Source organism: Aquarana catesbeiana, linkage group LG02 (assembly GCF_042186555.1).
Source record: "Aquarana catesbeiana isolate 2022-GZ linkage group LG02, ASM4218655v1, whole genome shotgun sequence".
In the NCBI taxonomy this organism is placed as follows: domain Eukaryota; kingdom Metazoa; phylum Chordata; class Amphibia; order Anura; family Ranidae; genus Aquarana; species Aquarana catesbeiana.
In genome coordinates, this window is record NC_133325.1 from 153131168 (window position 1) to 153154043 (window position 22876).

The following is a 22876-nucleotide window of genomic DNA, read 5'->3' on the forward strand; positions in this document are numbered from 1 at the left end:
AATAGTGGATTGGAATATCCACTCACAGCGCAAAGACTGAGTTGCTCTGGAAGCGTCCCTCACAATACTACCCCTGGCTTTACTACCCTGGACGAATCCACACCACATACCTTTGACACTCCATACCCACCCGTTAATAGGACCTACTCTTAATTGCTTTCACAAAACTTGTTCTCAAACTAACTTATCTTCCATCCCAAGCCCATTAACTTCAGTGAGACTAAACCCGGACTTCCCCCCAGGAATGCACAACCACTTCCTTGCTGACAATTTCCCGCAAGACAATATCAGAACCCACCAATTCTTCCACCAGGGGAAAATTCTCACTGCCTCCCAAATTTCTACCCAAATGGGAAAACCGCCTATTTCACCATGGACATACATACTGCCTGCCCACTATCTGCAATCCCTAGACAAAGACTCCAAATGCTCGAGACCACTCACCCCTTTCGAAACACTCTGCAGTCAAGTAAATCCCCAACCTCACCTATTATCTGCCACACACAACCTTCTATTCACAGATAATCAAGCTAACCAGAATTTAGCCTGCCGAAAATGGGAAAAGGACCTTTCCATCTAACCCTCAGCAATGCAATGGGAACAATCATTTCTGAACATACATAAAGGGTCGACAAATGTTACTACACAAGAAAATGGATACAAAATTGCGTCCCGGTGGTATAGCACACCAACCCTTTTACATAAAATTAACCCCACTGTATCTGCAATTTGCTGGAGATGCCATGTGGATGAAGGTACCCTATTGCACATTTGGTGGTCTTGCACCTCTATACAAACTTTTTGGACAGAGGTACAACGAATCATGTCTCAAGTCACCTCATATGATCTAGAATTCTCCCCAGCCCAGTTCCTACTCCACCTCTCTCCTTTATCACACAGGATATACCACAAATCATTAGCAATGCACATGATTAACGCAGCAAAACAATCCATCCCCGTACACTGGAACGCGACACATACCCCCACAATTCGAGAATGGTTTGCTAGAATCCGAAAAGTATCAGAAATTGAAGAATTAATTCACATTGCTCATGATAACCCTACCAAATTCAACAGAAAATGGAGCTGCTGGTTGCACTTCCAGACGACACCTGAATATCTTAATCTCAACAATCCACCTAACTAAAACAGTCAAACACATATACTTGAAGCCCTATCCTACATGTATGAACCGCAAATTCCCTACCAAATCTGGTTTTTAACCTATCATCCCACTCCCCTTATGACAAGCACCTCCAATTGTGCCCCAAAATACACAAACAAAACTGAGGAGGGAAGTCAGAGATGGCCCTGCACTTTCCCCCCTCCTCCCTTTTTTTTTTTTTTGTTCTCACCCCCTCCACTCCCCCTCTCCCTCCCTATTCCACCCCCTTCCACTTCTCTCCTATCCCCATCCCCTTCCACTCTCGAGATACTTGGCCCAATTACCCACCTCCCATTTACGCATTGCCCACCCTGGTACACCCATTACCATCTACTACTTCAACCGAGCTTACACCTAGCACACAACAAACACCCTACATTTACCACTCCTCCTCTTCCTAGAGTGGAAGATACCAGGTCTGAAAAAGATACCTACTAAACCCACCCTTTTCTTTACAACACAAATAGCTCCTGGTAATTCTTGTTCCTCCTATCAGCGCCCCGCTGGGAATTAGGTGCCTGGGACATACAAGCACAAATTGAAGCACGAAATGGGTCCAGGAACTTCATACTTAGGAATTTCAACCGAACTGTCTAAGTCTTTCAATTTGTAATATATTGGTGCCGCATGTATTCTCATTGTTTATTTGTCTATAGAGCTTTCTGTAAATGCTATTTTTGCATATAAATAAAAGAAATTGTTGGGAAATAAAAATAAAAGGATTTGTGTACTTTTATTCTTCTCATTTAGGCTGCATTAAAAGGACCTCTCCTTACTTAAGTAATACTTAATTGTAGATTTTTGTATGGGTATATAACCCCTATGGCGGTACCCAGCTACTGGCACCCTTTTATATTAACAAAATCTTGCAAATTAGCCTTAAAAAAGGTCAGAAAAAAATAACAAGGTTTCAATGAGGTTAAACACTATGAATCAACTGGGATCATCAAATGTCAAGTGAACCAACCTTGCCTGATTCACTCATCACTAGTCATAAACTATGTACAGTAAATCCCCTACTTATGAATGAATTCTGTCTCGGGAACTCGTTTGTAAGTTCAACTTGTTCAGAAGTCCAGCAAATATCAGTGCATGCAGACAAAGGCTGAGAGCACTGATTAGTGTGTTCTGCCCCCCCCCCCCCCATCAGAACACAAAGGCACAGTATGGAAAATTGATGCACCAACATTGCTTGTGTTGGTACAGAGCCTGCTGGGTTGAACAAAAAAAAACAGAGTGTGTGTGCTCAGCTTTACAGTATTGGACATGCAAACACTTATTAGCATCTTTGAAAGTTTGCAAGCTGAATGTTCTTATGTAGAGGACTTAATTTATATGTATAGTGATATTGGGGGATGCTTAGCTCAGTGGTAATGGGCACTTTCAAGTTAGGTGTGCCAGTCCAAACTTATTTTAGGGCAAAGGAAAAACGAAACGTTAAATTTCAGACATAACGATTCTCACGCAGGTGATTTTCAACAGTGAACAGTCAATGGCACTCTTGTAAGCTGTACTGCTGTTAGCACCCAGTTTTCTGTCTCTTCAGGCTCACTCAGCCTTTAGTTGCAGCTCCTCACCTCATCCCCCCAACATGGTGTACAGTCTCCTGGCAGGAACACATGGCCCTCCTGTACTGGCTGATACAAAAGCTCTGTCTCCAAAACGGGAGCTCTGTACAATATTCAGGCTTGGCTTACAATGAGTCTGCACATCTGCATACTAACACAACCTGCAGGCCTCCAGTAGGACCTGGACACAGGATTTGAGACTTCTTACCACCCGAATTGCTTTAAAATCTTTAAGCTCCAAACCCTGACTCAGGACTGTCGCATACCTAGTAGAGTTTGAGCTGGAGAGGGGGTTTCTCTTGCACCTCTTGTGTAACACCCCTGGTAGTGATGACAGGAGGTGCCAGGACACAGAGTGGCACAAGGGTTGGTGTAGTGGGCTGCGCCAGCTGGTGTCTACAGGATGTAGATGACTGTGGATCACCAGACAGTAACCCTTCCATTACAGTTATGATAAATATTAAAGCTGCAATTCTAAGTATATAAAATCACATATTTCAAAGACATGATGAATTTCATGAATTTTAAAGCAGAAGCATAGCCAAAGCTTTTTTAGCTGTGCTTCTCCTATGGATCACAGGAGTGCAGTTCGTTCTGCACTCCTGTGACCCATTTTTAGCAAACAGCGGGCTAAAGCCCACTGTTGACTGAGGTCAGAGAGCTGGTCCAGGTTCTGAAAAAATCCTGACCATATGGTCCACCCAGAAACCTGGACCGGCACCAGGCTCAGCCTCTCAGTGATACACAGAGAGCCTTAGCCAGCCCCTCTCCACAGCCCAACACTCCATTGAACGCAGGAGGGGCAGAGCAGAGACCCAGAGTCTGAAAGTCTTGGCTCTCTGCTCAGAGGGGAGGGGAGATCTGAGTGATCAGCTGTGTTTGATCACTCAGTTCTACTTTTTTTTTAAACACTACTCCAAAACTTAAATGCAGTCAGTTCCTAAATAAACACATTATGAAATACCAGAGACTTGGTTTTGAGGTTGCTGTGTAGGGATCTACTGTCTGTAAGTGATTGTTCTGCTTGATGTTCACAGAATTATTTACATCACTTCCTGTCTCTGTGAGTTTGGATTGAAAACCCCAGAAGGAGAAATTGAAGAGAGAGACACACACAGAACTGAGCCACGTGGTTTTATACACATAGGGGCTACTACTGCTGTTGTATTTTCACCCAGACCAGAAGCAGAGATTATTCGCCAAGTATTGCTATGTTCGATTAGTTATACTGCAGATGTCCATAGCTTCTTAAGTGTGTATCTAAATCCTTGTGACAGACTTTTTTCTCTCCTATTGTTATTATTGCACATGTACAATGCCAGATAGCTAGATCTGTGCTACTCTATGTGGTCATCTTCCAGTATATTAGTAGATGAACCTGTTGATTGCAATAGAGTTTATATACAGCTCCTGTTATTTTAGTAAACCCTGTCCCTTCTGGTCTGGGATTCTATAACTTTTTTTGAGCTTAGGGCTCAATAACTAGCATAGGCTAGAGCCAGGCTAGGCATATGACTGCCACTTCTAGCAGGTGGAGGTCCGGTTGCATGACAGATTAAAAAGTATTAATGACTAAAGGCAGAGTAGATAGGCTGACTCTGAGTTCCAGTGCCACACCATAGTTTATGCCAGTGAGAAGCTGCTTTCCAGACTGGTGGCTCAGTTTGGAACATGTGTACTTCTTGGATGAAATAAAGAGACATTTTATTCATCCTCACCTTGGTGCCAACTTTATTTAAATTGAAAGTGTTCCAGGCTGGTTGGACAACAGTTGGAGAATCTTCCCATCATCACTAATCTTGTTTTCATGTCTCCAACACAAAAAAATACATCGCATTGCGGTCATGAAAAACAATTGATCAGCATGGGAAATAGCCTAATAACAATCAGTTCTCTGCCCCATTTGCACAGATTAAATTCACATACACTTTCACTGGCGAATTGTGATTTTTTTTTTTTAAATAAAGTTTGGTGCTGGCAGGATTACCAGGTAAAAATAAAGAAGGCCTGAAAAAATACTAATGCGGCCACCACAAAGGACCAGTGAGCTGCAATGTATTCATTTTTGTTAATTACAAGTGGTGCTATTCACTTAGCTGTGCTGTGTGATAAAGCTGTGTAAATGCCTGGACTGGATGAACATAAATACAAGTCCTTTGGAAGATAAAAGAGTTGTGATATATGTATTTCATTATATTACGAAATACATTTAATTCTTTTTTTTTCATATTTATAGCTAGCACTGTTTAATTTATTTTCGGTTTTATTGTGGGTCTGTATTTCTAACAACTCAAGAAATGCAATCCAAATCACTGTGGAGAAGGCTCGGTAAGAAAAGCACCCTAAAAGCATCATACCTGGCAAAGCAAATGCAAAATAAAATAACAGTAACAATAAACATTAGGAAAAATACATTCAACAATGGAAGCTAGTAAAGAACTAAAATAAGAGCATACCTTTAAAACTCCCTTTTTATTTCCATATGACAAAAGCCACAACACATTAAATATTAACATTAAGCATCAGGGAGAATGATGTACCCGGGTATTGTTCTGCTTCTACTATGTTTACTAGCAGTCACATCTATCATCCATTTTCTAAGCCTTCATTTTTGTAATGCTCAGCTGAGCGGTGGAGAGAGGCTGTGACTCAGTACCTGGAAACTTTTTTCTTTTCAGCTTTCATACATTTGAGATTGCTTCTTATGTCACAAAAAGGGGGACTCGAATGGACCAGTACAATGGAATGTAAATATAGAAATTACAAAGTTGCTCCAAGCCTCATGTACTTTTGCGGCACTTAATTGCAGACTTATTTTACCATATTGAGAAAGGAATGCTTGACTGGTTAGCCTCCCCGGAGACAGACATTCACAATCATTTTCTATTCCAAAAAAAGATGCTGTCTGCTTACTGGATATTTTTGACAGTGCGGGTTTTAAAACAAAATTTCAGACTTTCCAGAGGATGCATGATGCACATGTAGTTGCCTTTGTTACTGCTTATCATTCAGAAAGTGACAGCTACTATATGAGAAGCTTAATTAGAACTGGAACTGTGGAAGCTGTGCCCCCCCACCAAAAAAAAGCAAGTAGAGTGCAAATCAGTAGTCACCATTATTGCCTGTGGTCTGCCTGCAGATGATCTTTTCCCCTATTACTCACCTACCATGCTTTGTTCTGCACAGTGCTGGGGTCAGGTCATCCAGCACCCAGCTGCACTTCCACTATACAGAGTGCAGAGTGTGATCATTCAGTCAAAAATTCTCACTAAGCAAAAATATTTCCTGTACCTCCCCTAAACAAAAATCCCATATTCAAGCAAACCCTCTGCTCAACAAACACAAAAAACCTTACACAGTAAACCATCCAAAAATAACTCTTCTCAAGCAGATCTCCTCCCCAGCAAAAACTATCCCCACAAGAAAAAATGTTCCTCCTTTCTCTGCTCACCTCTGCATCTCAAACAAATCTCTCTGCCCAGAAACATCCCCTCTTTACTCACATTTGCACCGCCCTGTCTGTTCATAGCTGCATGCCAAAGCCCCCCACCCCCTCCCTCTAATCTCTGACCCCCAAACTTCCCAATATCTGCATTACAATGCCTCCCTCTCTACTAACTTCAGTTCCTCAAGCCCCACCTCCTTTCGGCTCACCTTTACACCCAAACCCCCTTCTGCACTAAACTCTGCACCCCAAACCTCTACCCCTCTGTTCCCCAAACCCCCTATCTGATTATCTCTGCACCCCAAATCCACCTACCCACTTACCTCTACACTCACCTTTGCACCTAATATCCCTTTCTGTTCATGTTTGCACACTGTCCCATCTATTCTAACCTTTGCACCCAAACTTCACCTATTTACTACTTTCTGCATAACAACCACCTCCCTGTAATAACCTGTGTTCTCCTCTCTGTACCCTACTCTCTCTGCTACCCTCATAAAAAAACAATTCCACCCTGGTGACCTTTGCACTCCAAAACCCCTTGTGCTCCACCCCTGCACCCCAAATCCCCCTTGTGGTCATCCACACCCCAAAGCCCCCTCTTGGTTCACCTTTGTACCCCACTATTTTTGCTAGCTTCTGCATTCCAACAGCAACACCCCCTTTCCCCCGCTGTGATCCCCTCTGTGCCCTCCTTTCCTTACCAGAGCCTCAGAGAAGGACCTCTCTGCTGTAAGAATCCACAAGGCTGTGGGCGGTGCTGGCCTGGGGAGGCAGCAATGTTGAATGAACTGTAGGCTAACAGCCACTGGGTGAAGCTCTGCACCGGCAGCCAGCGAATAAGCTTGTAAGCAGTGCTCACAGCATTGCAACCCAGGGGGTTGCTAGGATGTATGAGGTACATGCCCTGGGTTCCCGGCGCCCCACCTCTTACACATTGAAACACTGCGCCCAGGGCATGTATCCGTCTGCCTCCCCACCCCCCTTGTCCCGGCCCTAGTTCTGCACTATGCCTCTGTGAGGCAGCCATCTTGGTAGAGACTTTGTCATGTCAGAGTTGCTCCAATGACTAGTGATCTGATGACTGGTGGAAGTAATGATCAGAAGAGGTGAAGGAAGCACAGAATAAATGAAAAAAAATCAGCGATATGCTTGCACTGCGGGTCCCCAGGTACAGCTTTCTCTCCAGCAGGGACCACATTGAGCAGCTGACATTAAAACTCTCACTCCATACTAGTGACTACTATTTTTCATGAGAATACAAGACAAAAAGTACATTTTTCAGGGTATTGCTTAGGCAAAGTAACATTTTTGTATGATCCCTATAATATAGCAAATCTTCACCTTTAAAGTTCAGGTACACTTAATGAAAAATTATGAAAGCATTTGAAAAATAACTATCATCATTTTTAATGTACAAATACTGTCCCTGTTCAGCCTTTTCAATCTAAGCAGTGAAGTGTGATCTCTATAACTAACCTAGTTGTGGCAATATAGCTGTAACTTGCAGTCTCAGTAGAATTAGCAGACAGTGACAAATGTACAAATTGTACAGCTCATAGAAAGCTTTAATCAAAAATGTTTGCACACACAGGTTTTTTGTATTGTGCAGCATTACACCCAGCCAATAACGTACTAACAACCGTTTACATCATTGGCTGATAAGGAGCATGGCGGGTGCTCCCTGTTTTCACATTAGCTGAGTGAGGAAGAAACATTTGAGGGAGAAGAGAAATACTGAAATAATTGTCAGTACCAGTGTGCAAAGGTGTATTTGCTCTGTTAGAATAAACGGCCTCTAATGTTGGGTGACTTAAAGTGGTTGTATACCCCTTTTTCACATTCTTACCTACAGATAAGCCTATAATAAGGCTTACCTGCAGGTAAAATGAATATCTCCTAAACCTATACAGTTTAGGAGATATTCACCCTGCATGCAGCCGCTGACATCAGCGGTGCATGCGCAGTGAAGGTCCGGCGAAGGTACGTCGTATCGTGCCGGAACTTGCCCTAACGGAGGACTACCGCACGCACAGCCACGAACCCGGAAGAAACGCAGCCGGAAAAATGTCAGCTCCCTCGGTGGTGAAGAGGATGCGATGCGACGCTTCGTTCTAAAGTAAGTATTTCATAATGAGCTAGTATGTGGTGCATACTAGCTCATTATGCCTTTGCCTTACAGTTTTTTGTTTTTTTTTTGTTTGCGGGTATACAACCACTTTAAGTGTGTGGACTTTGCTGTGTTGTAATAATGTAAAATTATTTGTTTTGTATTTCTATATTTTGGAATTGGGTGCCTTGAGGTTGTACAGGTTTTTAAAGGATGCCACGGCTGAAAAAAGTTGTGAAACACTGAAGTAGGGAAAGGTTTAACCCATGTTAGGTTCTATTTTTGCAATCTGTGTCCCATGTGTAAGATTTTCCACCACTTCCTGTCCTATAGACTCAACAGGAAGTGAGAAGAAATCTTGAAATAGCAGCAAAATGCCCTGTAAAGAGGTTCCACTGAGACAAGGGTCCCCATTGGAAGGCTTCTCCTCTATTCCTGTCCTGGTAATAACTCATCATTTTGGATTTTGCATTATTTTGGACAGTGGTCACCAGGACAAAAGAGAGAGCTTCCATTTTTCTAATGGGTTCACTGATGGTAAAAAGCATGTTTTTCTAGATACACTTAAAAGGACAAGTTCACCTTTAAAAAATATATACTGTATATAAATGTGCATGGGTTATTTTTTTTTTTTTTTTTTAGGAGCCTGCAGAGCATTGCACCCACGATCAGCAGATGGTGGGTTCAATGTCAGGCTCCAGCAGACTGTCTGTGTAGCTGTCTGCCTGTACCCCCAATACAGACGGGCAGTTACTGAATGACAGGAAGAACAATGAACTACCTAGAGCGCTCATCAGCCCCTTGGTAGTTCATTGAGGACTACAAGCTGTCAGCTGCAAAGGCTGATGGTACTTGTAGATCATTAATTCACAGAACCCTGTAAATGAATGGCGCAGGCACGGGGAGAAGATCCCCGGCCCACTGTCACAGGGAGGACGGAACCCTAAATATGGGTGTAACATTTAAGATGCATTCACACCTCAGTGTTTTGAATCGTGGGAAGATTTGTTGCCATTCTGCCCATGATTTCAAAAGCTCCTGAACTTTTTTGGGCGACAAGCTTCACGTGATGCGATTTGTTGCGATTGCAGTGCAATTTATAGCATGACAATCATGGCAGAACCACACCGTGATTTTAGGTGCCATTCAAATGAATGGCATCTCAAATGTGCATTCTGAGCTTTGTCATTCACACCTGGGCACTTTGAAGTCACGGGCAGAATAGCAGAAAATCAAAATGCTGAGGTGTGAATGCAGCCCTAAATTTAAAGGTATGAAAACAAGCTTACAGAATTGTCTTTATGAAAACATTTGTACAACACATGTTAGGCTTCAAAAATCTGTGAAAACAACTGAAAAAAACTATAATAACAGGACAGCTGAGCAAGCACAGGTTTTTGTTGTTACCTTCTGTGGATTTCTATAAGAGGTAAAATTGTCACTTTATGACAATGTGGGATGTACTGGATTTTTTCTTCATGTAAAAAAAGGTGTTAATTTTTTGGGACAACTGTAACTTTTATTTTGGAACATTTAAAATGTAAAAAAAGAAAATCTTTATTTCTTTTTGGCTATAAGAAAACAAATGTGGGTGGCACAGTGGTGTAGTGGGTATCATTCTCAGCAGTAAGAAGGGTCGCTGGTTCGAATCCCAACCACGACACTACCTGCCTGGAGTTTGCATGTTCTCCCTGTGCCTGCGTGGGTTTCCTCCGGGTACTCCGGTTTCCTCCCACACTCCAAAGACATGCTGGTAGGTTAATTGGATCCTGTCTAAATTGTCTCTAGTATGTACAAATGTGAGTTAGGGACCTTAGATTGTAAGCTCCTTGAGGGTAGGGACTGATGTGAATGTACAATGCATGTGTAAAGCGATGGGTAAATTGACGGTGCTATATAAGTACCTGAAATAAATAAAAATAAAATAAAATAAATGAAATGCCAGAAATGCCTCCCTCTTTGTAATACACCAGATACAGAGAGTATTAGGCCCTTTTAACCAGGCCTGGATTGGCTATAGGGCAAACCGGGCACTTGCCCGGTGGGCCTCGGCCGCCAGGCTGCAAGACCTTGCAGGGCCCAAGGCAGCTGGGCCTGCACCACTAATCCAGCCTCTCCGTGGCCACCCGTTAAGCTCAGCCATCGGCGCCGGGGGGAGGAGCTAGATAAGACGCCTTCGGCCTCTCCACAGCCGCACGGCACCCGTATAGGTCAGCCATTGGTGCCGGGGGGGCGTGACTGCGAAGGAGGGAGGAGCCAGAGCAGAGACCTGTGACCTGCTGCAGACACCTTGGGGCCGGATAACAGGAAACGTGAGTGCCCCCCTGTAACCTGGATAGGAGGAGCAGTGGGGGGCAGCTGCATATAGAACAATCATTCTCTTCATCTTCCTCCTGCAGTATCGGAATGCCTGCGAGAGGTAGAAAAGAGGCAGGCATCCTGGGACTGCAAAAGGAAGATGGAGAGAATGATTGTTCTATATGCAGCCGCCCCCACTGCTCCTCCTATTCTGCTTCTCTCTGCTGCCCCCCTGGGCTCTCCACATCACCCCCACGCTCTGTGCCCTCCATTCTCTCTGCCATGCTCTCCGCTGCCCCCCTGTGCTCTCCTCTTCCTCCCTGTGTTCTCTGCCTCTCCCCTGTGCTCTCGCCCCACCCCATGTTCTCAAGGTTCTCCCCTGTGCTCTCCATCCCCCCATGCTCTTTCCTGGTCCCACCTTACCCCCCCCCACACCTCTGCTGGGTTCCCCCCTCCCCTCTCAACATGTCAATGACGTCATGGGCTGCTCAATCCAAAATGCCCAGGCTTATTTTTTGTCCCAGTCCGGGCCTGCTTTTAACCCCCACTTGCTTTAAAGTGACTATTTGTGACTATAAAAAATTTAAACTAAAGTATCTCTTGCAAATAGTGGAAAGACTCACCTCTCCTGCAGTTCCCTACTGTAATGCAGAGGAACTGCTATTCTAGGAAACCTCAGCATCTGACACTTCCAGGAGTGTCATTTTCTGGACTTTTATGGCACTCAATGGCTCCATCCACCAGCTCGTAAGTCACTAACATGGCCTGTAGTGAGAGGGGCTGGCAGAAAAAACTACTGAGTGCAGTGGGAGATCAGGAATCTAATACACCCAAAAGTGTCAGATTCTAAATCTAGTGGGTTCTTTTCATTACAGTGGAAAACTAAGAGAAAAGCTGCTCTTTACAAAATCATATATGTAATCTTAAACTTGTTAAATTCAAATGGTCCGCTCTTAAAAAAAAAAATTAAAAGCCAGCAGCTACACATACTGCATGGCTTTTAACAATAGGACACTTAACTGTCCTGGAGTCCAGCGATGTTGGCACCGCAGCTGATGTTTCCATCAGCTGTCGCGTGCTGCCACCGCCATTGCAGGTAAGGGTACCTGGCAGCGTAGCCTTACGGCTTCACGCCGGGAAACCTACTGCACATGCGCGGACCCCGCTCCTCTCTCCTACTAGCCCGGCAACAGGGAGAGGAGGAGGGAGCCCCGCAGTGATGGCACGGGCTGCGGCCCGGACTCCCAGAAGTGGGAACAGGATACCTGTCAAAGACAGGTATCCTGTCCCCCCTCCCCCCCAAAAGGTGCCAATTGTGGCACCGGAGGGGGAGAGGAGGCAAATGAGTAGAAGTTCCACTTTTGGGTGGAACTCCGCTTTAACTGCCACCATTGATTTTTTTCTTATTATTTACTTATATTTTTACTTATTCTACCATTTAAGCAAATATTGATATTCAAAGGAAAAATATTTGCGTAATTGATTTTCACACAAACAATTCATTATTGACTATGTGCAGATAATACTGCTGGGGGTGTACTAACAGTAATAACTCACATGGGGCATTCAAATCCACCCACTTGCAGTTTGGCACCTTGTACCAGGATTGTTCCAAAGACTGATGGATTGTATTCTTTCAGGTCCTCCAGTTTTAGTGCTGTATTTTGACACCATTATATTTGGAACAGAATCTACTGAAACATTACCCGAATGGCTCAAAAAACATCTGCAAAGATTAGCTGATGCTGGGCTTTATATGGTATTTGTAAAACAATGAAATTAAATCAACAGCTTTCATTAAAATAATATCTAGTTATTCCATCATGAAAGTCTTTGTTCAGGCACTTCCCGTTATAACGTGACAATGCTCTGAACCCTCTCTTAGATGTGCTTCTAAGTTGTTACCCTGTCATGTGGGCTTCGAAAGAAACTCAAGTGGCCATTTAAACACGCATTAAGCATTGTCCACTGTTGTCACCATCAGGAAAACTGCCCTGAGAAATGACCTGCAGCCATTGCTGGAGCACATGCATTTAAGAAGGAAGGGGTTGCAAGGAGGCTGGAGGAGATCAGCAGCACTGAGATGCAAAATGACGAAAAAAAAGTTGAAAAATATTATTTAAAAAGTTGCAAATAATGATGATACACAGCGCTTTAGAAAACTAAATGTTATTCAATTAGGGTTTACATTGTTAAACTGCACTTTTTAGGGCCCCCCAATGCTGAGTTCTTAGAGTATAAAATTGATGATGAAATCCATTAAATGGATGCAAAACTGAAATCTGCTCTCAACAATAACCAAGATCTGCAGGCATCCATACTACTTCTTAAAGCAGAACTAAATCAATCGAAACTGTCAAATCATCAAATGGCTGGTGTCATAACTGATCATATGTGCAGCACCATGGCATCAGCAGATCAAACGGAAGCTAAATGGCAGCTTCCTTGGCTGCAAAGAAAAGGAGGGTTTAGTTCTGCTTTAACTTGCATCATTCTTTCCTGAAAGTCAAGTCACTTTTACTTAGCCTTTTTAAACTGTTACAAAGTAACCTGAAATGGCAGGAGGTTGGTGCAGAAGTGTTTAATGCTTCTCGGTTTGGGAGTTCAACACAAAATATGCTCAAATCAACAAAGAAAACTTGGTTGTTAGGATTCCTGCCTTTGCCCGCAAAGTAAAAGCATACTGTGCTAGTATGCATCGCAAATAATGTAGAACTTACCTGCAAACAATGTCCGCCCTGTCCCTGCTGCATCCATGTTCGTACCTCTTCCTTCCGGGACTGTGGATTCCGGCTCTGTGACAGAGCCAGAGCCACGTGACGTCACATGCGCGCGGGAGCCGCCAGTCATGGCACTCGCTTGTGAAGAAACGGCTCTGGGGGCAGTTTCTTCACAGCCCATGCGCCGATGACAGCAACACATAGTAAATGTTTCCTAAACAGCACACGTTTAGGAGATATTTACAGTGCCTATAGGTAAGCCTTATTCTAGGCCTACCTATAGGAACAACTTCCACAGAGAGGTTTACAACCTCTTTAAGAGCTATTATTACTGACTAAACCATTGTTGGGACTATTTCAAAAGAATGTCCCAAGTAGTGTCACCATGCAAACTTGGTGGGGGGGGATGATTGCATTTCCATGTTCTGTGTACTGTGGGAGACCAGATATAGTGAATGCAGGGTCCTGGGTTTAGTAACAATTTAACATAACTAACGATTATACAAATTGGCAGGGGGATCAATAAAATTGAGGCTGATCATGAAAAACCTGTCTTTTAATAAGATTCCAAATGGATTAGAACACTTTACAGGATAACTAGAAAACCTATTTAGGATAAAGCAAGTTTTCTTTTCTTAAGGAATCCAGATGTATTTTTTGGCCAAATATTACGTTTCTTTTTTTGAGTAAATTTGACAATTAGAAACACTTGTGATTTACATATAATCATGTTGATATGAAATGACCAATATAAAAAAAACTAATTAACCTCAAATTAGAATATCATGCAGAAAATGACTTAGTACCTTTCATTGTAGGTGTTGTACGTGACACTTTTTTCCTCTGATGTGGGGACATTGATAATGTGGTCTGTAAGAAGAGACAGGATGGATTCTTACTGTCACATTTTACTCGTGGCAGCCCAAAACAGAATATAGAATAAACACATAGCATACATAGATGTCATTCCTCTCCACCAAAAGACTACATTCTAATAATGACCTAGTATCCAATATGTCTTCTGTGCTCCTTTAGATTTCTGTTTAGAAATCTGTTACAATGCTATTTTCATCACTGGTAAACTAGCATTACCACACATATATATGCTGCATTATATATATGTGTACATTATATAAGTATGGCAAATGTAAAATTACTAAAAAAAAATACACAACAAAGTCAGCAAGTCAAAGGGTGGGTTGTCAAAGTTGCTAGTAGTGTATGGCCATCACTTAAAAATGCTTTTTTTGTTTTGTTAAAACAAATTTATCATTGTCCTTAGCCTAAGAAAAAAATACCTAGGCATGCAACATCCAGTTTCTGGTGGGCAACAGCATTGTCCCTCCCTCATCTGTCTCCTGTACAGATCTTCAGCATCTCATCAAGCTACTGGGGAGGCAGCATAAATACATCTGCCACAGCCTGCTAGTTAATGAATAAAAAAAAAAGTGATACTGATCTCGGTCTTTTAGATTTATCAACTAAGATGTCAGTAGTTTGTACCGTGCCAAGTGTGTTCATTCTTCCTAACTAGAAGAACCTCATGCACATTAAAAGTGGTCGGACCTTGGAATAGACAGGCAGCAAGGGAAGTAGTTAAACAGGGTTGCAAGTAAATGGGCACAACATGACCTTGCAGGCTTCTTAGAAATTATATGTGAATCATATTTAAAGGAAAAGTTATTTTAACCACTTGACAACTGGGCACTTAAACCCCCTTCCTAACCAGACCAATTTTCAGCTTTCGGTGCTCTCACATTTTGAATGACAATTACTCAGTCATGCAACACTGTACCCATTAGCGGCCGTTCACCGTGATCCGTGATGCGCCAGGTCCTCTGGACCCGGCGGTCACGGAAGTTCTCGGGTGCACGCCCCAGGGGGCGCGCGAGAGCAGTATTCTGGGAGGACGTCCATGGACGTCCTCCCAGGATAAGCCGACCGCGCTGTGGCCGTCTTTCGGCTATGGCCCGGTCGGTATGTGGTTAAAACTCATATCTTGGCTTTAGGAAGATGCATATGATTTAAATCAGCCTCCAATTTCATGGAAAAAAAATACATAAGATAAGAACAAGATCTCTGCTCCAGTGACCAGCTTCACTCAACTACCAAACCAAGGGTCAATATTGGTATTATAATTATTAGTATTCAATTTGTAATATTCTTGCACTATAGAAATAGCCACAGAAGTAGGCTCAAAATGAATAATATCATTGATAAATGGACTGATGATTTTATTTAATAACAATGACTTCCATATTTGATTGTATTGAAAAGTCTGTCACTCACAAACATAATGGGGGTTATTTGCGAAAGGCAAATCCACTTTGCACTACAAGTGCACTGCAAGTGCACTTGGAAGTGCAGTCACTGTAAATCCGAGGGGGACATGCAAGAAGAGTAAAAAACAGCATTTTAGCTTGCACATGATTGGATGATAAAATCCGCAGAGCTTCCCCTCATTTCAGATCTACCCCTCAGATTTACAGTGACTGCACTTCCAAGTGCACTTATAGTGCACTTGTAGTGCAAAGTGGATTTGCCTTTCGTAAATAACCCCCAATGTGTTGAAGGATTTCCATACCAGAAAAAATATTCTGGCTAAGTGTTTAAAGTGTAATCAATGTAAGGGTCAGTTTCCAGGTAGGCACAAATACATTTGGCATAAAAAGCATTATAGAGATAATTATATATCCCTTGATTTTAATTAACAATATATTAAAGATTTAATTGTACATTAGAAGTAATTGTTGATTAAACCTATGCAATGGACCTTTTTAATATGGAAAATCAAGCAATGATGTGCAATGTACAGCATGGCCTAGCATTACTCATCACTTAGGGGTTGATTTACTAAAGGCAAAAAGACTGTGCACTTTGCAAAATGCTGTTGCTCTAGAGCTTAGTAAATGAGATAAGGCTTCACCTTGCAAAGAGTACCCAATCACGTGCAAGGAAAATTAAAAAAACAGAATTTTTGCTTGAACATGATTGGATAGTGGACGTCAGCAGAGCTTCTACTCATTTACTAAGCTCTGGAGCAAGTGCACTTGCAGAGTGCAACTGCACTCTGGAAAGTACACAGTCTTTTTCCCTTTAGTAAATCAACCCGACAGTGTTGCACCGATACCAGTATCAGTGCTGATACTAAGTATTTGCATGAGTATGTGTACTCATGCAAATGCTCTGATACTAAAACTGATACTTTCAAGTCCGCGGACTGTAAGACCAGGTTCACATATGTGCAGGGCCAGTTTCAGTGGGATTTCTAAAAAGTGTCCGGTGCAATTTTGTTCTGTGGTTCAGGTGCGGTTCAGGTGAGAATTTTTAAAGTGTCTGACACTGGAAACCACACCTAAACCAAACTGAAAATTGTACCTAACTCTTTTTAAAATTGCACTGCAGCCGGCCCACACATATCTGAACGAGCTCCATAAAATAAAAATAGGTATCGGTAATTGGTATCGGCGAGTACTTGAGAAAAAGTATTGGTACTCGTACTCAGTTTTAAAATACTGGTATCGGTGCATCCCTACTTCTTAGCATGATCAATCAGCTTTGCCTTTGTCAACAATCCAGGCAATCCTTTACAGACAGGTTTAATAATGGAACCAGCACTCATTGGTACAGGCTCCTGAAAATGCTCCAATGTATCTACTTGGAGAGTTAAAGGTATTTGAAACATGTTAATTATAGTCTGACATCTCATTTCTTGACCACCAGTGACAGGAAGCCGTTGGAAATTCATAAGCTATTATGCTGATATATTAGGATAATACTATTTTTCAGCTTGCAGAAGAGTAATTCTCCTGGGCACTTCCCTGGTGTTAAATTCGAAATCTCAGAAGCACGTAAATCAGTAAATTGTCATTTTATCCTGCACAGAATACAAATTATTCTATGCACTGTTATTCTCTAGAGTACAGTTGCTAGGCTGTGGGTTTTTCTGCAGGCTGTGATATATTGTTTCACACAGTAATATAGCATGCAGCAATTTTATTCCATGTAATGTCATGTGACCAGACTTAGGGAATACACCTTAGGGAATACACCTTAGGAGTTAATAAATCCTTTTAGCATACGGTCGTGACTTGGATAGGTAAACAAGCATTTCACGTAATTTTGTCCTATCAGTCATGTGTGTGGCAAAGCACCATAATGGACAGCTCCATGTGGCTTGCATTTTTAATGTAAGAGTGATAATACTGTAGTAGCAGCTGACCCTGAAGTTTGTTGTCGTGTTTGGTGGGAGAATATGGTCAGCAAACAATGACTTCGGGTTTTTAAAAATGGCCTTGGGCCCTTAGATACATAGCTAGACCGCTGCATTGAAGATAGTGAGTGACTTTAGGAAATGCTGCTTGCAGGATTTTTGCAGTGCAAAGGGAGTTAAAGTACCCCAAGTCATTTCTCATAAGACTAATTAATGTTAGGATGACCCTTAGTGACTTACTGTAAATATCATTTTATTTCTTGCCTTTTCTATCCTTAACACTATTGTTCACTAATAATCATACCTTTTGTAAAGGCTTTGGGCTCTGTTCTTCATCGATTTCTGTTGGTGAAATAAATAAAAGGGTCATTAAAATATATCTTCTAAATGTTAATATGCACATTAAAATAGTTATATTTAAAATCTGACATTTTTGGTGTTAATATTCTTGGCATAATTAGAGAGCAAATGATTGTGTCAGTTTACTGTGGTAGGCTGGATTTCCCTAAACATACTGAATAGTAGATGTAGAGGCCAAAGGAAGAGAAGATCCATTAAGAGTCATCATCGGCAAAAAGCACATTTTCATGTTTTGGATATCGTTATGTATATGTAGCACCCTCCTAGTATGGGTGCTAGGATGTAAATGGTTTGGTTAGTGTAATTTGCTCCTCCGCCTAATGGGGGAGCTAGAGGCAAAGTTATCTTTAGCATTCTGCCTAACAGAGTGCTGCAATTTACAAGTCAGGAATGCTCGTGATGTTTTGGTGCTGTTAAGCTTGCATGGGCTGCTCCTGCATTCTGGAAACTAATAGAGCTTTCCAGAACATAGGCTGGAGCTAGGCAAATGGGCAGCATGAATATGTATGCAGCTCTGGCCAGTTACAGGGGAGGGTGCCCCTGAGCATGCTGGGGCTGGCATGTATATTCAGGGAACACATAAGCTCTGGGTTCTTCCCATTGCGGATTGCACCAGCCAGGGTGGAGGCAGCACTAGCTGTCATGCCGTCTCAGGTGGGCGACCTGAGGGCCTGAAACTGGAATGGAAGAGTGGCCCTGGTTCTTCTAAGCTGTCTGAGGGGGAAGTTCTCTGAGGATCTGTCTGGTATCACTAAGAGAGGCTCTGTGGGATCTCAGGGACTAGTGCTGTTAACCTCCCCCTGCTGTTCTCTAAGGGCCCAGCTAAGGGCCCAGCTAAAGAGATCACTGGCTTGTGATCTGATGAGCTCTGTCTACCTGCTTACTGACTTGCTCAAGCTTCTTAACTTCTACACTGCTAAATCAGGAGAAGTCTGCCATCGGCTCCCAGTAAGGGACTTCACCTACTTCTCCATCTTAGAATAGCTAGATTCCTCAAGTTGTGCATAGTTTTGTTTTGGAGTATCCTACTGCAAACCTCTTACTCTATCCATGTTCCTCCAAAATAAAACTAGAAAACAACACCCCTAGACCTAGCCTTTGACCCCAAAAGCTGAAGTGAGTGTGCACCTGGCCTTGTGCTTGGCTGTCAGTACAGAAGTGGGGAATACCTGGGCAATACTCTAGCAGCTCCTACTTGGGTAGTGCCACAAATTGATACTTTTTAAGAAGGGCTTTGGATTGATGTGAGGTTAGTGTAATTATGTATGTAGTTATGTATGTTCCAGAACTTCCTACTCAACCATAATGTGGAGGCAGGTAAGACTGACTCCACCCTGGGTGGATCATACATAAGACACTTTGGACCATTGTAATGTATGGTCACATGAGCTCTACTGTGTGACAGAAGGCAGTATAGCATCCACTGTTCAAAAGAGCATATCAGCAAAAACCTTTATACACTTATCACACTTAGGTATCCCAATAAATACGGTGTATACAATGCCCTCCTTCAGGCTTAAATCCTTTGCAGCTTTCCCTCAGACCATACACAAGGGGATGCAGGTAACTTTAAATGACAAGACAATTACAAAAGCAAGTTTAAGGACTTGTGCAATTATTTACTTTATTTGAATGTTAAACATAAAATACAAATAATCCACCCACGTGTTCCAAATGAATAGTGTGCATGTAGCAGCCTCAAACGTGATCCACTGGTAGCCTGGCCAGATGCAGCTCAGTGTCACACTAAGCTTCTCCTTTTACTCATAGTGCTGTGCTGACAGACCATAGAAAGAAGCTGCACTCACTTCCAGCTTCAGTCTGTTAGATGTGCAGAGCTTATGGAGGAGCTGTCAGTGTAAGCATAAACAAAATGTTTCTGGGGTGTGCTTCCTCTTTCTCAAGTCACTTGAGACTTGAGAGACTTGAAAATGGGGTTCACACCTTCGAAACATGTCATTGCCATGGCAAGCAGCCACAGCTATCCAGGAAGTGCATTGTGAGCAACCACAGCCACTTATAGAAGATAAACTAACCTACCAGTGGATCATGTGAGAGGCTGTTTCAGGCTCATTATTCATTTGGAAAATTTTTAATTGCTCTAGTCTGTGCACTTCCCTTTGTTGTTGTTTTTTTTTGTCTTAATGTTCAAAAGAGTTCTTTAATTACAATTTCATCATACAGGTGATAGTATCAAATAATGTGTTTCAGACCTAATGTCCTAATCCAAAGCTGTATCATATTCTTTCAGAAGAATTCCATTAGGGGGGAGAGACCCTAAAGCTATGCAACTTAAGTGGAATTCGGTAAAATGGCAAAATAAGAAGGCAACATATGCTTCCAACTGAAACGGTTGGTCTTTGATCTTTACCAAAATATAGTGTGATCTCCAAAAAGTGCTTTTCCAAGAAAGACAGATTCTTAATTCCCAAATTTGGCTGTACTGTTTTTCCCTCAAGGGACTGTACAATACCCATTGTGTGCAGCTGTTTGCCTGTTTTAAGGATCATTACTGAGCAATTAAAGTAAAGTTCTGAAAAAATGGCCAACTGTTCTTTATAAAGTACTGATTTGTCAAGATCTGTGTAAATACTACTACCAAATCCCACTAGCACTGATTGGAACTGTTTATTGATTATGTCTAGTAAAGCTACCAATGTGATTACACGGGGCATGTTTCTTGCATTCAATGTGCATTTCAAACACAAGTCAAACACAAAACAGCATATTGCCAGTTTACTTGGGTGTAGTATAGAAGACAGTTCTGAGGCTGTATTTGACCTAATTTGTCAATCAGGAAGTCCTACTGAGATGTATTCGCATTGCAGGCAGCAGGTCAAATGTAGCTTTTTCTGCATTTTGCATATAAATTTGAGCAGCGCTGCACTGAAATTTAAAAAGACAGTGTTTGACAACATTATTATGAGTAAGGCCTTATAGGCTGAAATGCGACAACTGATTTTATCTGTGTTTACACTGTGGCTTTTCAATAAAACGATTGAAAAGATTTTTTAAGAGCAATAACCAGAGTGCGGATCATCTTTCCTACAGTGTCTGACAACACCCATCAACACAAGTCCATACAATTACCATTAGTTCCACTTGTACTATACTATCAACAAAAAGCAACTGCCAAATACACTGTGTTCAGGTGCATCTATCCCCATAGACTGCATTCTATTAGAATGTAACACAATGCTAAAATAAAATACTCAATATAGATTCAATATTTGTAGAAAACTGTCTAATCGAAAATTTACCTACAAATGCACAAATGTACAAATGCACACGCAACAGTTTGAATGAGACCATTTTGACAGAACATCCCCATCGCTATAAACAATCAGCGCTGGAGCAGTTGGTTTGAGCTAGATCTAAGGATATCAGACTGCGATTAATCTAATCCCTTTATAGGAGAAATCCCACTTTTCACTGAATACAAAGCTCCATCTGTAGCAGTAAGATGCCAAGTATATTAAGCCCATCACAACAACAGAGGCATCAAGACTTAGGGGCACATCAATCTATCAAAGGGAACAGCATGATGTGCCAGTGCAAAGAACATCTTATGTACAGTGCATTCGCTGGTGGACAGCAAAAATAAATAAATAAATAAATAAATAAATTATTATAATTGCAGTACTTTAAAAGTTATATTACAGATCAAAGAAAAGTGTTATGAGAGAAATGTGTAGGCTGACAACATTGCTGACCTCCTTCTAAAAGATTTAGCTGCTTGGCTATCATGCTGGTCTGCTGATATCAGGCAGGATTTTCAGAACTGCTAATCCAGAACAACCAAGGTAAAACTCTTGCATACTTGTTCCAGGTTAGCATCAGCTGGCAGGCAAGCAAGTCAAATTTTATGTAGGTCTGTAGTAGAAATCCACTTATTTCTAAGCTGCCAAATTACGATTTGAATTGCCAGAATCATGTTGCCAGAATGAAAAATCCATAATCCGTTAGCATAACTACTTTACCAAATAGAGACAGTAAGATGTCACCATGAATTTAATGTACTAAAGGCCCCTGTATGACAGTCTTGTAGGCAGGTGCAGTCTGCTTTCTCCACTGTAGGTGGCTCCAAACATGAGCGTCATTACAGCCTGAAGAGAAAGTCAGGGGAAAGTCAGTTTCTCTGTGGTTTCCTGGTGGCAGCATTCTGGTTGGCTACTCTGTGTCCAGGTGACCCTTAGTGGCCATCTTGGGTAAGCAGAGCCTTTTTAAGTCCCTATGGGTAGTGTAGGGAGAGGTTACCCATCTGCCAGGGACAGCCAGGGACAGCACTAGTGGCAGGGAAGTGTTCCAGTCGAGGAGGGAAAACTTAGGGGTTCTCTCTGGTAGGGATGAGCTTCGCTGAACAGCGAACAATTTGGGGTGTTCACTGCAAATTCGAAAGCCGCAGAACACCCTTTAAAAGTCTATGGGAGAAATCAAAAGTGCTAATTTTAAAGGCTTATATGCATGGTATTGTCATAAAAAGTGTTTGGGGACCTGGGTCCTGCCCCAGGGGACATGGATCAATGCAAAAAAAAGTTTTAAAAACGGACGTTTTTTCGGGAGCAGTGATATTAATAATGCTTAAAGTGAAACAATAAAAGTGTAATATTCCTTTAAATTTCGTACCTGAGGGGTGTCTATAGTATGCCTGTAAAGGGGCGCATGTTTCCCGTGTTTAGAACAGTCTGACAGCAAAATGACATTTCAAAGGAAAAAAAGTCATTTAAAACTACTTGCGGCTATTAAGGAATTGCCGGTCCGACAATACACATAAAAGTTCATTGATAAAAACGGCATGGGAGTTCCCCACAGGGGAACCCTGAACCAAAATTTTAAAAAAAATGGCGTGGGGGGTCCCCCTAAATTCCATACCAAGCCCTTTAGGTCTGGTATGGATATTAAGGGGAACCCTGGCCAAATTTTTTTTTTAAAAATGGCATGGGGTCCCCCTCAAAATCTATACCAGACCCTTCAGGTCTGGTATGGATTTTAAGGGG

At 42.1% G+C, this 22876-nt stretch overlaps 1 protein-coding gene across 2 annotated transcripts in view; it reads right to left on the bottom strand.

The window, feature by feature from the left end:
* The window catches only part of PPP1R1A (protein phosphatase 1 regulatory inhibitor subunit 1A), a 242199-nt gene that overhangs the window by 34451 nt on the left and 184872 nt on the right, over window positions 1–22876 (bottom strand). The window contains exons 3-4 of one of the 2 annotated variants that reach the window (XM_073613644.1): window positions 17824–17861; window positions 14113–14176 (exon numbers count right to left, since the gene is read on the bottom strand). The exons of the other annotated variant lie outside the window; for it this stretch is intronic. Coding sequence (XP_073469745.1) covers window positions 14113–14176; window positions 17824–17861 — 102 coding nt within the window. The remainder of the gene's footprint in view (window positions 1–14112; window positions 14177–17823; window positions 17862–22876) is intronic. 2 annotated transcript variants of the gene reach the window in all.